Source organism: Musca domestica, unplaced genomic scaffold, assembly GCF_030504385.1.
Source record: "Musca domestica strain aabys unplaced genomic scaffold, Musca_domestica.polishedcontigs.V.1.1 8, whole genome shotgun sequence".
In the NCBI taxonomy this organism is placed as follows: domain Eukaryota; kingdom Metazoa; phylum Arthropoda; class Insecta; order Diptera; family Muscidae; genus Musca; species Musca domestica.
Genome location: NW_026712409.1, coordinates 13,623,657 through 13,640,082, shown reverse-complemented (window position 1 = coordinate 13,640,082; position 16,426 = coordinate 13,623,657). Strand labels below are relative to the sequence as shown.

At 33.9% G+C, this 16,426-nt stretch overlaps 2 protein-coding genes across 2 annotated transcripts; one reads left to right on the top strand and one right to left on the bottom strand.

Moving 5' to 3' along the window:
- Positions 1-1,648: 1,648 nt before the first annotated feature.
- LOC101901540 (uncharacterized) lies at positions 1,649-2,385 on the bottom strand. The gene is made up of 2 exons (XM_005188332.4): positions 1,928-2,385; positions 1,649-1,855 (listed from the first exon to the last, which is right to left on the bottom strand). The coding sequence occupies exons 1-2, from the start codon at positions 2,212-2,214 to the stop codon at positions 1,726-1,728; spliced, it is 417 nt and encodes a 138-aa protein (XP_005188389.1). The 5' UTR covers positions 2,215-2,385; the 3' UTR covers positions 1,649-1,725.
- An 8,704-nt stretch (positions 2,386-11,089) lies between these two features.
- On the top strand, positions 11,090-11,770 carry LOC101891835 (uncharacterized). The gene is made up of 2 exons (XM_005188364.4): positions 11,090-11,384; positions 11,446-11,770. The coding sequence occupies exons 1-2, from the start codon at positions 11,176-11,178 to the stop codon at positions 11,732-11,734; spliced, it is 498 nt and encodes a 165-aa protein (XP_005188421.1). The 5' UTR covers positions 11,090-11,175; the 3' UTR covers positions 11,735-11,770.
- Positions 11,771-16,426: the final 4,656 nt, after the last annotated feature.

The following is a 16,426-nucleotide window of genomic DNA, read 5'->3' as shown; positions in this document are numbered from 1 at the left end:
TATATTTGTTCACTCCTTCTGGTACCTTCTCCACAAAGGGTTGAAAATTTTGAATATCCATGAAACTAATAAAACGCGAAATTAAAAAGGAAATACTTCGGTGGACTGTATCTGGTACCTAACGCACATTTTAATATATTCTAAAGATTATCACATATCTGATGTAAAGTGAAGGAAGTATCCAATATAGTCCAAACATGGCACGTCGCCATATTTATACCATATTTGTTTAGGTCCGACACGAAAGGGACAATATTGGCCCATTCCTTCGGAACCTACTCCATAATCATTAATGAAGTCAAAATATATTTAAGTCATCGATCATTGGCAGAGTGTTTACATCTGTCGGCTAAACCGACAGATACTTTTTAGCTTTGTGGGGGAGGTACCAGAAGGAGTGGACCAATATATCCCATTTTCACAACAGATCTTTTGTTAGTGGAAATTATGAAATTATGTGAAATATAAAGAGAACCTGATGTTTATTTCAGATTTTATGAACGTTTTGTTTATTCAAAACTTTTACCCTTTGTGGGGGAGGTACCAGAAGGAACAGTCTCTGCCAGTTTTCCAGTTTTTGTTCCTGTGTTGAAAGAAATATTTAGATGTGCCAAGTCTAAACGGAATCCGATGTTAGTTTAGCGTTTTGAAGACAATCGGGCTCTTACATCACATTTTATAAGATTTGTAAGTGTTCAAAACCCTTTGACCCTTTGTGGGGGAAGAGTGGACCGATATTGTCCATTTTCGCACCTGACCTAGCACTGACATAAATATTAGAATTTGCAAATTCGGACCAAAATCGGACCATCTTTTATCTTTTTGTGCAGAAAATATGATTTTTGAAAATTTCGAGCTTTTGTGGGGGAGTTACCAGAAGAAGTGGACCGATATTGACCATATCCGAACTCGATCTAAGTTTGACAAAAAAATTACTATGTACCAAGTTTGAACCAAATCGGATACTCCCTTCTAAAGTTATTGTGCGCACCAGCCAGACAGAACGAAGACAGGTCGGACATCGCTAAATCGACTCAAAATATCTCTAGCCATATGACTGAGGGTATAACTAGCCATATGGTTAAGGTTATAATAACACACGCCGTCACGGCTTCGAATATTAGAGGTTGTTTCAAGTCTTACGTCTAAATCAACAAGTCATCTTATTCGACTATGTTTTCCTTCGCTTGCTCATATCGTGTCTCGAACACAAAACCTTTAGTTTTGTGGTCGGACTTACACATAGAGGGAAGTAAGTACTTTTTCTTCGTATTTTTTTAAAGAACCCATTATTTTCAATCTACCGGTTGTGCAGAAGGCGATTTCTTTACATTACCTTTTAATGGGTTGTTCAGCTCATAAAGCTCCCAAGTTCATTTTCTCATTTCTGCCCTCCAATTTCCGCAGTTACACCCCAACAAACATGTTCGCTATTTTGTTTGTTTGCTACTAAATTTAAATATGCTTGTCGTTTCTGTTGTTGTTGGTTTTGTTTTCATATAAAATGTATTTATTTATATACTATAATTATACACAAAAAAAATAGATGCTGGGAAGGGTAAACAAAAATACTTTCGGACAGTGAGAATATTTCAACACATTCGTGGTTTGTTGAACAAGAAAAAAATCGCAGAAAAAAAAATTAAAATTAAATAATAGAATACCATTTATTTTGCGAATAAAAAACATATTCGCAGGCCTCTTGGAGTCTACCTTCCACCAACTTCATGCCACCAAGGCGGGTGGTCTACGCTTCGCTCGGCCATAGTAGCAATTACAATTTCTGCAATAATGATTCGTGTCACACTGGCCACATGGATCGGAGTAATTGAAACAGCAACAACAACACAGGGAACTGGAAAGAAATTTGAAAATATTTAAAACAAAACAAATTCATTCATGATGAGTCATCTTCGCGCACACTTACGCAAATAAGCAACCAAAGAAACTGTTACACTTCCTGGCCCATTTCTTTGGCTCCACATGCACTTCACTCATGTCCTTGACACCGCAACTGGGACAGCGTATCACAGCCGGTGTTATGGGCAGATTAAGGAATGTCCCCGCCAGGGGTGTTGCAAAATTATTGTAAATCTCTAAATTCCTTTGGGAGCGCAACATCTTCTCGGCGGCCTTTTGGGCCTTGCGATCGATGACAACTTCAACTTTTGGTGGTGGTTTGTTGTTGGCCGCCTCATTGACTAGCTGCGTCATGTTTTTGTTTCTCTTTTTCTTCTTCTTTTATTGTCGAGATTTAATTTTACTTTGTATTTCCTTTAGACGTTTGTGTTTCCTTCACTTTGCCACTTTCCACAAACGAATCGAATCAGACTAACATCGAAGATGTTGATGAGCGCTTTTCGATCTTCTTCGTTTTGTTTTTATGTTAATCGAGAAATTCTAATGAGCCGAGCGGCTGGGTGAATGGTTGAATGGGTGGGTGGGTGTGTGAGAAAATTGTATAAACAAATTAGCTTAGAGAGAGAGAGAGAGAGAGTAACAATTAAGAGATCGATTGGTGGCAAATTAGAAAGTGAGAAATTGGAGAGCATTATTGAGAACATTTTCTCATTTTTGTTGTTTGCTGTAGAAAACATGGAAAATGGTAGGAAAACAAATATTCTTTCCTCTTTGGTGTTGTCGATTCTTAATTTATATTTTGTAATGTGTTATAAATTGTTCAGTCCCATAGGAAATTGGTCTTCGATATTTTTACAAAATCCTGAATCATAGGAAAAATAAAGTGCAATATGAAAGAGAGACATTGAGAGCATAATAGAGAAAATTGAATCTCATTTTTTGTTTTAGTGAAGAAAACATGAAAAATGGTAAAAAACAAATATTCTCTCCTCTCTTGTGTCGTTGTATCACAATATTTTAAACAGTTTAATAAATTGTTCAGTTGCATCGGAAACTGGTTGAAGTTCTTGAATTTATCTTCAAAATCCTAAGTCCTTCAAAAAATATAGTCCAGTATTTAAATCTTATAATTGCATTTCTAAACCAGTAAAGAAAGTCTTAAAGTCGGTCGGGGCCGACTTTATGATACCCTACAACACTTTGCTAATTTAGTAGAGCTCCACATAACAATTAAAAGTTTTTATGGGAGAATTCAAACATACACGCCATGATTATAATTATAATTTAGAGATCAAAAGACTAAATATGCCGAAGCATTTGTATCTTTTAAATTCGGACTTGTATTGACCATTTGGTGTACAATAAATTTTGAAATCGTATAAATATATATATGGGAGCTATATCCAAATCTGAACCGATCTCGATAAAATTTGGCAAAGATATTTCTGAGCTGTATTTAATATATATTTCCCTGAATATCGTTGTTACGGAGTGCATATTACGGCTGTGGGTAACAAATATAACAAATCGGATGAACAATATATATGGGAGCTATAGCTATATCTGAACCGTTCTTCACCAAATTTGACAAACTAGCTTCTAGATTCAATTCGGTCGTAAGTGCCGTATTCCATCCCATTTGGACAAATATTAGACGTTTGGTGCACAATAAAAGGTAAATCGGACGAAGTTATATATGGGAGTTATATATGGGAGTTATACATGGGATCCGAACCGATCTCGATAAAATTTAGCGAAGGTATTTCTGAGCTGTATTTGCTATATTTCTCCAAATATTGTTGTTACAGAATGCATATTACGGCGGCGGAGGACAAAAATAACAAATCGGATGAACAATATATATGGGTGCTATAGCTATATCTGAACCGATTTCGATCAAATTTGGCATACTTATTTTCAGGCCCAATTTTGTTGTATGTGCAAAATTCCATACTATTCGGGCAGATATTAAACGTTTGGTGCACAATAAAAGGCAAATTGGACGAAGATATATATGGGAGCTATATCTAAATTTTTACCGATTATCTCCAATTTCAATAGGGTTCGTCCTTGGGCCAAACAAATGATTTGTGCAAAATTTCATCTGGATAGGGCGATAAATGCGATCTGTAATTTGTTTACAAAAATACATGGACAGATGGACGGACGGACATGCATAAATCGACTCAGAATGTGATTCTATGCAGATCATCAAAAAGAACTATGGGTCTATCTGGTTTCCTTTTGCCTGTTACAAACAAATGTACAAAGACATACCTGACCACTTTGTGGTGTAGGATATAAAAAGCTCTGCAACTAGGTATTTTTACTCGTATTGGTTTTAAAATATAAGTTACGAATTTTAATCCTTGCCTTGACAGGAAAAACTAGGCCAGAGTAGCCCCGTTTGGTCCAAAGCCCGATTGAGGCAGGGAACCGTACATTTAGTTGTTTTTGTGTCTTTTAAAGTGCGATTCAATTGCAGACAAACGTCTTCATATGGATGAGTGGAGAGTATCCAAATCGCTGAATCGCAGTCTTTTGCCTTAACTCGCCCATGCCCAGAGCAGGGCATAACCTTTAAAAAGTTATTATTTCAGAGAAAACTTAAATTATATTTGATCATTGAATTCAACTTTTTTAATACGCGTATATTGGAAATGGAAAAAATGGAAAGAAAGACTTCTTTTCAGAACATTTAGAGTCGATGTAACACTTTTAGTTAACATATGAGATTCGGTCCAAACTTGCATCGAGGTCATAATTTGACAACAATTGGATCCAATCAAAAAAAAAAAAAAAAAAAAAAAACAAGTAAAAAAACATTTAGTTCGGCCGGGCCAAACTTTTAATACCCTCCACCTTAGGGTAAAGAAAACATTAGAACCCGTTGTGTCCCACAAATACGAATTTTTGACATATTCGCGAGAAAATGTCGCAAAATCATCAAAATATTGAATATCGGGAGGTACCAAAAACGTGAACCTATACATACAATATTTCGGCAACGGAGCTAGAATCCATTAGGACACAAAATTTTTACCAATTTTTAGACAAATCCGAGAAGAAATGTAGCAAAAATCATAAAAATACCGAATATCCAGAGGTACCTTTATATTGGGGCTATACGAAAACGTGGACATATACATACAATGTTCTGCCATCGGAGCTGTGACCTATTATGACCAACAGATACGAATTTCTAGACGAATCCCTGAAAAAATCTGGCAAAAATCATCAAATTACCGAATATCGGGAGGTACCGTTATATGAGGACTATACCAAAATGTGGACCTATAATTACAATGATTCGCCACACGAAGTGGGACCCATTATGACCTACAACTATTAATTTTCAGATAAATTCGTGAAAAAATGTGTCAAAAATAATTAAAATAGCGAATATCGGGAGGTACCTTAATATGGGAGCTGTACCAAAGCGTGGACCTATACATACAATGTTTCGTCACCGCAGCCAGAACCCACAATGGCAAATACCAATTTTTAGACAAATCCGTGAAAAAATGTGGCAAAAATCATCAAAATACCGAATATCGGGAGGTACCGTTATATGGGGACTATCATCGTTAAATCGACTTAGAATTTTATGCTGATTATGAATATATATACATTATGGAGTCTACGACGAATATTTTGGGATGTTACAAATGGAATGACAAAGTTAATATACCCTCCTTTCCAAGGTGGAGGTTGTAAAAAAAAAAACAAGTTAATGAGTATCAGCCGGTTTTGCCGACAGATGTATACCCTCAGCCAATGTTTGATTATTTCAATGCATATACCATCTATGGCCATCTATGGAGTAGGTTCCGAAGGAATGTATCAATATTGTCCTTTTTGTATGGGACCTAAGAAAATACATGCTGAGATGAAAAAACTGCAACCAACTTCAGACTGCTGTCATTTCTAAGCCACTCGTCCGACAGCTGTTAAAATTATTCCAGTGACAGCTCATTATATTGTTTACAAGCGTACAAAAGCATTTTGGTGAGAATTTTCAAGGGTGATAGTGTGATTTTTTTTTTATATTTGGCTGGTAAACCACAAGTGGCTATCGTTACAGCATTCCAATGTGAATAAATCTCTTGAGTGTCTCGTAGCATCGCTCGCTAGCATGGTACTTGTAGCGTAGCCCGACGTCAAGGAAGTGGACGAAAAAAAAAAAACAACAACAGCAGAAATGGTTCGAAAAGTAAAGAAGCGACTTGGTCGAAACCCGCATCGCAGTGGCCGAAAAATGGCTCGTGAGCTGAACATATCGCAATATTCCATTCGGCAAATATTGAAAAATGAGCTCGGGGTAAAACCATTGAAGTTCCAAAAAGTTCAAGAACTAACACCGCAACAGAATGAAAATAGACTCAGACTCAAAAGAGCTATAGAGTAGCTTCACTTGGCCGAAAGTGGTGAACTGCCGAATTTGGTTTTCTCTGTCACCGATGAGAAAACATTCGTTGTCCAGCAGTTTGTAAACAAGCAAAATGATCCGCTCGTGTTTACTTGCCAAAGAAGTCATCTGAAAATGTGCACCTTCGGTTGGCCACCAGAACTCAAGCGACGGCCATGGTCATGGTGTGTAGTGATGGCCACCACAACAGCGGATAATCGCTCTCCGCTCGTATTAATCGACCGTGGCATCAGAATAAATGCCGAATATTATGGCAAAAATATTCTGGAGGGTGTATTAAAGCCTTGGGCACGCAAACATTTTGGCCGCAGACCTTGGACATTTCAACAGGACTCAGCACCATCGTACTCAGCACGCGCCACCTAAGAATGGGGTTTTTTGCTTCATTTCCAGCGCACAATGGCCACCAAAATCTCCGGATACCAATCTATTGGACTATTGTGTCTGGAGTATTTTGGAAAGCAAGGTTGGCACTAAACAGTCCCTATATGTCGATCACCGATCATCAAGCAAGCGCTTCGCCGGGATTGGCCAAAATAACGCAGAGCAACTTTCGGGCAGCTTGTGACGGTTTCATTGGCCGGTTGAAGGTCATAATTCGTGCCAACGGTGACCAGTTCGAACAAATCTAAACTTATTCTAAAATTTGATGCCATTTTCCAAATTTTTTGCTTTCATTCAATAAAATTTAAAAAAAATTTAAAATTTATGGTGTATGACTTTGTTGCAGTTTTTTTCTCATCCTATATAGTCTATAAATTATGTTTATTTTATATATTACATATATTTTAAGTAAACCCAATTAATTCCTCGTAATAAATCTCTCTATTTCCCCAACTACTCTAAAATTTAACAAAGGTGATTTTTTTCCCAAAATTTCATTCAATTTGCCACTGATAGCAGAATTACTGCCACAAGAGCTGACATCTGGAAAATAAACAGATAATTAAATGGGTTTCGCAGAACTGTGCTCCGGAGATCGCTTGACTACTTGATGCCGTATTTATGCCACAGCTACAATTGTTGTTTTTGGGACTACTGCTCGTTATAAACGCTATAAATTACCAGAGTTGAGATGTGTTGAACTGTGTGTGTGTATGCGCGCCATTCTGGGCTGTGAAAAATAGACGAAATGCTCGATGAACTTTATAAAATTAAAATTTCATTAACTTCTGCTGAGTGTGGATCTGTGTGCCCACCGAATGTGGGGGTGAGGTCATTAATGACCTCAATTACGCACAATGAGGAGGAAACTTTTTTTTGTATGAAAATATTATTTTTTATGTACGAAATGTTAACAATAGCGCCATGGTTGGTAATAATTAAATAAAGGCGTTTTTGAAAAAAATGGATAATGTGGAAATATAATTTTTCAGGGATGGGCTGCAGATTTTTTTCGACGACATACATAACAATAATTTTGAATTTGTAGAATTTTAGACCAATAATCGTGGATTTATGTACTAGAACTTTTTTTAAGCACAATCGTAGATTTTTTTCGAGGACTATAGACTAATAATCGTGGATTTCTTAAATAATTTTTCTTTCGTGCATTAATAATCGTGAATTTTTAAATAATTTTTTGGGGGTTCGTAGATTAATAATCGTGGATTTTTTTAATATTTTTTTTCGGAGTTTCGTGGATTAATAATCGGGGATTTTTTTAATATTTTTTTTCGGAGTTTCGTGGATTAATAATCGGGGATTTTTTTAATAATTTTTTTCGTGGATTAATAGTCATGGATTTTTTAAATAATTTTTTTTTCGTGGATTAATAAACGTGGATTTTTTAAATCATTTTTTTCGTGGATTAATAGTCGTGGATTTTTAATAATCGTGGATTTTTTAAAAAAAAAAAATTTTTCGTGGATTAATAATCGTGCCTTTTTTTAATTTTTTTTTTTCGTGGATTAATAATCTTGGATTTTTTAAATATTTTTTTTTCGTGGATTAATAATCGTGAATTTTTTTAAATATTTTTTTTTCGTGGATTTTTAAATATTTTTTTCGTGGATTTTTTAAATATTTTTATTCGTGGATTAATAATCGTGGATTTTTAAAATAATTTCTTTCGAGGAATATCGGACCCATAATCGGGGGTTTTGTAAATATTTTTTTTGAGGACTGTCAGTCAAATAATCGTGGATTTATTAAATATTTTTTTTTGTGGATTAATATAAATAATAATAATCGTGGATATTTTAAATATTTTTTTCGAGGATTAATAATAATAATCGTGGATTTTTTAAATAATTTTTTTTGAGGACTATACAATTAATAATCCTAGATTTTTTAAATAATTTTTTTTGAGGACTATACAATTAATAATCCTGGATTTTTTAAGTATTTTTTTTCGTGGATTAATGATCGTGGATTTTTTAAATATTTTTTTAAATAATAATCGTGGATTTTTTAAATAATTTTTTTGAGAACTATACAATTAATAATCCTGGATTTTTAAATATTTTTTTTTCGTGGATTAATGATCGTGGATTTTTTCAATACTTTTTTCGTAGATTAATAATTGTGGATTTTTTTAAATATTTTTTTCGTGAACTAATAATTGTGGATTTTTTAAATAGTTTTTTTTTCGTGGATGCGTGATTTATTCATCGTGGATTTTTTAAATAATTTTTTTGAGAGCTACCCGACTACTAATCGTAGATTTTAAATATTTTTTTTCTTGGATGCGTGGATTAATAATCTTGGATTTTTTAAACATCTTTTTTTCATGGATGCGTGGATTAATAATTGTGGATTTTAAAATATTATTTTTTCACGAATTTTAAATTTTTTTTTGTGGATTAATTATTGTGGATTTTTAAATATATTTTTTTCGTGGATTTTTAAATATTTTTTTCGTGGATTTTTAAATATTTTTTTGTGGATTTTTAAATATTTTTTTGTGGATTATTAAATAATTTTTTTTCGTGGATTCATAATCGTGGATTTTTTAAATATTTTTTTTTCGTGGATTTTTAAATATTTTTTTGTGGATTTTTAAATATTTTTTTTCGTGGATTCATAATCGTGGATTTTTTAAATATTTTTTTCGTGGATTAATAATCGTGGATTTTTTAAATATTTTTTTTTTTTCGTGGATTAATAATCGTTAATTTTTTTTTATATTTTTGTTTGTGGATTAATAATCGTTAATTTTTTTTATATTTTTTGTTCGTGGATTAATAATCGTGAATATTATAAATAATATGATAATAACCTACAATTGTGGATTTTTTAAATATTTTTTTTTCGTGGATTAATAATCGTGGATATTTTAAATAATTTTTTTCGAGGAATATCGGACCTATATTTGTGGATTTTTTTAATATTTTTTTGAGGACTGCCAGTCTAATAATCCTGGATTTTTGAAATATTTTTTTTCGTGGATTTTTTGAATATTTTTTTCGAGGACTTTTTTTGAGCACTGTCAGTCCAATAAGGCCTATCAGACGAATAATGGTGTATTGTTAAGATTTTTTCCAGGACTATTAGACCAATAATCGTGGATTTTTTTAAGAGTTTTTACGAAGAATATCAGATAAATAACCATGTGTTTTTTTCAAGTTTTTTTTTTTTTTTTGAGGACTATCCGATTAATGTTCATGGATTTTTTTAAAATTTATTTTCCCGGAATACCAGGCCAATAATCGTGTTTTTTAAGAATTTTTCCAGGAATATCACACCACTAATAGTGGAATGTTTAAGATTTTTTTCCAGGACTATCAGATTGATATAGAATTCTGGATTTTTATATAATTTTTACCAAGACAATCAGGTCAATAGACGTAATTTTTTTAAGAATTTTTCTCCACGACTATCAGACAGAATGAATGTTAATGTTAGGGCTATCGATAAATGATCGCAGATTTTTTAATGAAATTTTCTAGGACTTTTAGACTAATAATTGTGGATTTTTTAAAGATTTTTTTCCAGGACAATTAGGGCAATAAAGGTGGATTTTTTAGATAATTTTTTTTCACGGACTTTCAGCATAATATTCGTGAATTTTTCAAAGGATCTTTCCAGGTCTGTTGGACCAACAATCGTGGATTTTTAAAGAATTTTTTTTTTCGAGGACTACCAGACTGTAATCTGTATAATCGTGGATTGTTTAAAGAAATTTTTCCAGGACTCTTCGAGCAATAATCTTGGATTTGAAAAAAAATTAAGGACTATTTGAGCAAGTATCGTGGATTTATTAAAGAATTTTTCTTGGACCATTAGACCAATAATGAATTGTTAAAATATTTTTTTTGAGGAGTATCAGATTAATAGTCTTGGCTTTCTCAGGAATTTTTTCCAGTACTATCAGACCAATAATTGTGGATTTTTTACAATTTTTGAGATTTTCAGACCAATAATCGTGAATTCTCTAAAGGATTTTTCGTAAGAAATGCCAGCTAATAAAAAGTGTTTTCTAATGACACCGAGAAACATAGCTTCCATACTAATTTTTTTTTAAATGCCTTTTTTTCTAAGTGCCTTAGGTTTCTCTTCCATTGTATCACATTGCTCCCCTTTACTTTATGTACTAAAACGTATTTATGTTTCAACACTACATGAAATAAACATTAATTAGAAACAACAAATACAATATTTTCCCAGAGATCAAGTTAATTCAATTTGTTTATTTAAGAGAACGGAGCAAACCCAAAAAAAAAAACTCTCGCATTTGGGAAGCAAGAGTTAAGACTATTGCCACAATACTCTCCCCCAGAAACAAAGGCAAGTAAATTGGAAAATCATGTAAAACGAAAATAATTCTCCTCAAAAAAAAAAAAAACAGTTCAACAATTAGTTTAGCTTTTTCTAGACAACGAAATTCATTCGAAGGTGGCAAGGTGGCAGGAATCAATCACACATCAAGAGAAATTTTCAGAAATATGGTTGCAATTGAGGATTATATTGTGGACGATTTTCCCTTGGACCCCACACCGCCCCTGCTGAAGCCCATAGATCTGAAAAATATTGGATATTTACAGAAAATACCCACGCATGTGGATTGTCCTGCCTGTCGGGCGGTGGGTATGAGTGTGGTGCGCCTGGAGGCGGTAACCTGTTTGCAGAAATTTCTCAAGGCCACCAATTTGTGGTAGGTATTTTTAATGTAAATGTTTTTGTGTGGGTAATTATTTGATTATATTTTTTTAAAGTAAAACCGCCGAGTGCCGTTATGACATAAATCATTACTGCGGCGAATGTGGCTGTTATATTGGCCGTTATGTTGCCATCGACTGTGCCGAGCGTTGTTTGTCGAAGCAGGCCCGCAAGAAAGCCGCTTCGGATGCATTGACTTTAAGGAAGGAACCCACAAATTGTGCCAAGAAACTTCAGGCATCACGTGAAAGAGTCTTGGCCAACATGACGAAGGAGAGAAGTGAAAGGAAACAAAAATCAAAGGAGAAGAGTGGTGAAAAAGAGAACGATAAGAGCAATAAATAAATAAGACAAAGCCGAATAAAATTAATAAATAAAAATAAAAAGAAATATAAAAATATCCGATAATGAACTTGGATAATAGTGCATTCCTAAAGGATATTTTTCAAGGACCAAAGAAAAAATAAAAGAATATTTTTTAAAAAATATGTTTAAATGACGAAAGAACCAAAAACGGATTTTTTTTTTTAAATACTTTCTCAAGGATCAACAGCCAATAAATATTGAGTTCTTTAAGAATACTTTTTTTTCAAAGGACAACCCGACCAATTAAATTGGAATTTATACGAATATATATTAGGGGTTAACAGGTCAGTAAATGTGAATGTTTTTTAAGAAAACTTTTTTTCAGGACCAAAAGAAAAATAGACGTGGAGATTTTTAAGAATTTATTTTTCATACGTGTTTCATACTTGGATTTTTAGGATTTTTTTTGCAAGAACCAACAAACCTGCTCTTTTAAGACTTCTTTTTCAAGAATCCAAAATAAAATTAAACTTGGATTTTTATAAGGATCAACTAATGTTGACTTTTTAAAAATATTTTTCAAGGACTTAAGGAAAACAAGTTAAAGAGCAGTAATTTCGGCCGGGCCGAACTTTGAAAATCCTCCACCATTTGGAATGAATTTGAAAATAAAATCCATAAAAAATTCTGTTAAATTTTTAAAAATACCGAATATAGCCGTAATATTGGTGTCTATACGACGTGAACCCACACAGGCATTGTTTGTCATAAGACATTACCAAATTCAAATTCGGAACTTGAAATAAACGGTGAATAATGTAGCTAAAATCATCAAAATATCGCATATAGGGAGGTACCGTTATATCGGAGCTGTGCGAAGACAATTTTCTGTCATAGGCTGTAGCATCCATTACGAACTTCAAATACGACATTTCAAACAATTTCGGTAGTATTGTACCTAAACTCGTCAAAATACCGAACATAGAGAGGTACTGGTATATGGGGCCTATACGAAGACCAGGACCTGCATAGACAATTTTCTGTCATTCCATTATGAACTCTAAATGCGCAATTTGAAAAAAAAAATCCGGGGAATAGTGACGCTAAATTCATTAAAATACAGAATATAGAGAGATACCGTTATATGGGGGCTATACGAAAACGTGGACTTGCACAGATAATTTTCTGTCTTAGGCTGTAGTGTCCATTGCGAACTTCAAATGCCAAATTTGAAACAATTCTGGTTAATAACGTCGCTAAAATCATCAAAATACCGAATATCGGGAGGTACCGTAATATGGGGTATATATGAAAACGTGAACATACATAGCCCATTTGCGAACTTAAACTGCCTACTGAAAAAATAAACATGTGTGCAAAATTTTTGCCTTCTATCTCAATTCGTTCGAAAGATAGCGTGATTACAACAGACAGACAGACATCGCTAAATCGACTTAGAATTTTACGCTGACCAAGAATATATATACTTAGTTGGGTCTGACATGAGTATTTTGAGGAGTTACAAACGGAATGACAAAGTTAATATACCCTCCATAGTATGGTGGAGGGTATAAAAACAATGCGGATTTTTTTGAAGAATTTTTGTCAAGGACTAACTTAACAATGAATGTGGATTTTTTCAGAATATTTTTAATGGACCAACAGACCATTAAATGTGATTTTTTTGAGGAATAAATTTACAAGGACTATGGGACCCACAAAAAGCCTGGACTTTTTAAGAGTATTTTTCAAGGAACAACAGATCAATGAAGTTTGAATTTATTAAATATTTTTTCAAGGACCTATAAATTTGTAAGCATGGATTTTTTAAGAAGGACCGGGACCAACAAGCTTATTGTCCTCCTCCTTTTTAGGGACCCAAAAGACAGCTAAACTTAAATGAACGAGAAGACTAGGTAATGTATTTTTTTGTAAGAATATTTCTTCAAGTACCAAAAGACCCATAAACGTGGATTTTTTAAGAATATATTTTTAAGGACAATTAAAATTGATTTAAAAAAAAAAAATTAAGCACCAACAGACCAATGGACCTGGGTTTTTAAGAATAATTATTCAAGGACTTACAGACCAATAAATTTGTTAACCATATTTTTCAAGGACCAAGAGTCCTTTAAACGTAGTTTTCTAATAACATTTGTCGAAGTACCATCATGAACGAGTATTTTTTAAGATTGTTTTTTTTTCACTGATGAATCCACCAACAAACTTGATTTTTTTCACAAGCATCAAAGGAGATACAAACGTCGATTTTTAAGGATATTTTTCAAGGACCAATAAATCGATTCACTTTGATTTTTAAGATTTTTTTTCAAAGATCAACAACCTATTAACTTGAATTTTTGAGGTATATTTTTTAGGACCAGGACAATTAAATGTAATTTTTTTTCTTTTTTCAAGGACCAACAGACCGCTTAACGTGGAGTTTTAGAATATATTTTGAAGGACCAATAGACCAATAATCATGTTTATCTTCTGAATATTTTTTCAAGGAACGACAGATCAATAAACGAGGATTTTTTCAAAAATTTTGTTGCAAGGACCAACAGACCAATTAACCTTGATTTTTCAAGGACCAACAGACCAATGAACGTGGATTTTTTTGGAATATTTTTTCATGGACCAACAGATTAATAAACTTGGATTTTTAAAATTTTTTTAAGGAACAACAGATCAATAAACCTTGATTTTTTAAAAAAAAAATTTCAAATACCAACAGACAAATTTACGTAGATTTTTCAAGCACCAACAGATCAATAAACAACCTTGGATTTTTTATACCCTCAGCCATATGGCTACAGAGGGTATATATCATTTGATACGGCCAAAACGTGCCTAGTCGAAATAACGGTTTTAGACCCTAGGTCTCTTTGGACCAAATCCATTTCAGAACATTTGGAGTCGATCTAGCGATGTCCGTCCGTCCGTCCGTCTGTCTGTCTGTCTGTCTGTCTGGCTGGCTGGTGCGCACGATAACTCTCGAAGGGAGTATCCGATTTGGTCCAAATTGGCTACAACGTAATATTTTTGTCAAACTTAGATCGAGTTCGGATATGGGCAATATCGGTCCATTCCTTCTGGTACCTCCCCCACAAAAGGTCGAAATTTTCAAAAAAATATATTTTTTGCACAGGAAGAGAAAGGATAATCCGAATTTGCTCCAACTTTGCAAATCCTAATATTTGCGTCAGTGCTAAGTCAGGTGTGAAAATGGGCAATATCGGTCCACTCCATCAAGTACCTCCCCCACAAATGGTCAAAATTTTGAATAATTACAACTCTCATAAAATGTTATGTAAAAGTCCGATTGTCTTCAAATTTCACACATCCCAATATTTATATTAACCCAAGGTCTGGTGTTAAGATGAACAATATCGGTCCACTCCTTCTGGTACCTCCCCCACAAAAAGTCGAAATGTTCAAAAAATATATTCTTTGCACAGAAAGAGAAAGGATAATCCGAATTTGCTCCAACTTTGCAAATCCTAATATTTGCGTCAGTGCTAGGGCAGGTGTGGAAATGGACAATATCGGTCCACTCCATCAAGTACCTCCCCCACAAATGGTCAAAATTTTGAATAATTACAACTCTCATAAAATGTTATGTAAGAGCCCGACTGTCTTCAAATTTCACACATCCCAATATTTATATTAACCCAAGGTCTTGTGTTAAGATGAAGAATATCGGCCCACTCCTTCTGGTACCTCCCCCACAAAAGGTCGAAATTTTCAAAAAAAAACAAATTTTTTGCACAAAAAGAGAAAGGCTAATCCGAATTTGCTCCGACTTTGCGAATCCTAATATTTGCGTCGGTCCACTCCATCAAGTACCTCCCCCCACAAAATATAGAAATTTTGAGTACCCATGAAGCTCATAAATCGCCAAATTAACATCCGATTCCATTAAGACTTGGCACATCTGTCGAAATATTTATATCATATTTTGGGTCCGATAGGAAATGGGCAATATTGGCCCATTCCTTCGGAATCTGCTCCATAGAGGGTCAAACGTTTGAATAACCTTAACACTAGTCAAAATACATTTAGATAATCGAACATAGGCTGAGGGTATATCTCTGGCGGCAATACCGACTGATACTTTTTAACTTGTTAAGACAATTTTTAAGGATCAACAAAACTATAATCGTGGTTTTCTAACAATATTTTTTGAAGAACCATTGGTCAGGAGCCTGGATTGTTTAAAAATATTTTTTCAGGAATGAGTCCACCAAAAACTTGGATTTTTGAAAAATATTTTGTCAAGGACCAAGTGAAAAATAAACGTTGAGTTTTTTTTAGAATATTTTTGCTAAGAATCCAGGGAAATATAAACGATCAATGAATTTTGATCATTTAAGGATATTCTTCAAGGAGAAAATGTAGCGCAATGTAAGCTCAGCTGTATCCAGGGTCTCCATAAAGGCCCACTGAACCTCTTATGGTGCGTTAATCAGATGTTTTATCGATTTAAATACAAAATTACGATCTACTCGTGTTGAAGGTTGTTTGGACTCGGCAGTTCGCTGGAGGTATGTTCAGGAGCACCTGCCCATGACTTCGTAGAATTATCAGGATTTGTTAAGATTCGACAGGTCACTGTGGGTATATTCGTCAGCAGATGACCAAACGTTCTGAGATTAATTGGAATTTGTTTGGGTTATTCTTACTGAGGGTATGTTAGTTAGCATAGGAATAGGTCTTCGCAGATGGATC

What these genes read in the sequence shown, in the direction of transcription:
- LOC101901540 (XM_005188332.4), bottom strand. Translation starts at nt 2,214, where the DNA reads ATGACGCAGCTAGTCAATGAGGCGGCCAACAACAAACCACCACCAAAA. An exon ending in TTCTTTGGTTGCTTATTTGC is followed by an intron (nt 1,856 to 1,927) that starts GTAAGTGTGCGC and finishes ATTTCTTTCCAG; the next exon opens with TTCCCTGTGTTGTTGTTGCT.
- LOC101891835 (XM_005188364.4), top strand. Translation starts at nt 11,176, where the DNA reads ATGGTTGCAATTGAGGATTATATTGTGGACGATTTTCCCTTGGACCCC. An exon ending in CTCAAGGCCACCAATTTGTG is followed by an intron (nt 11,385 to 11,445) that starts GTAGGTATTTTT and finishes ATTTTTTTAAAG; the next exon opens with TAAAACCGCCGAGTGCCGTT.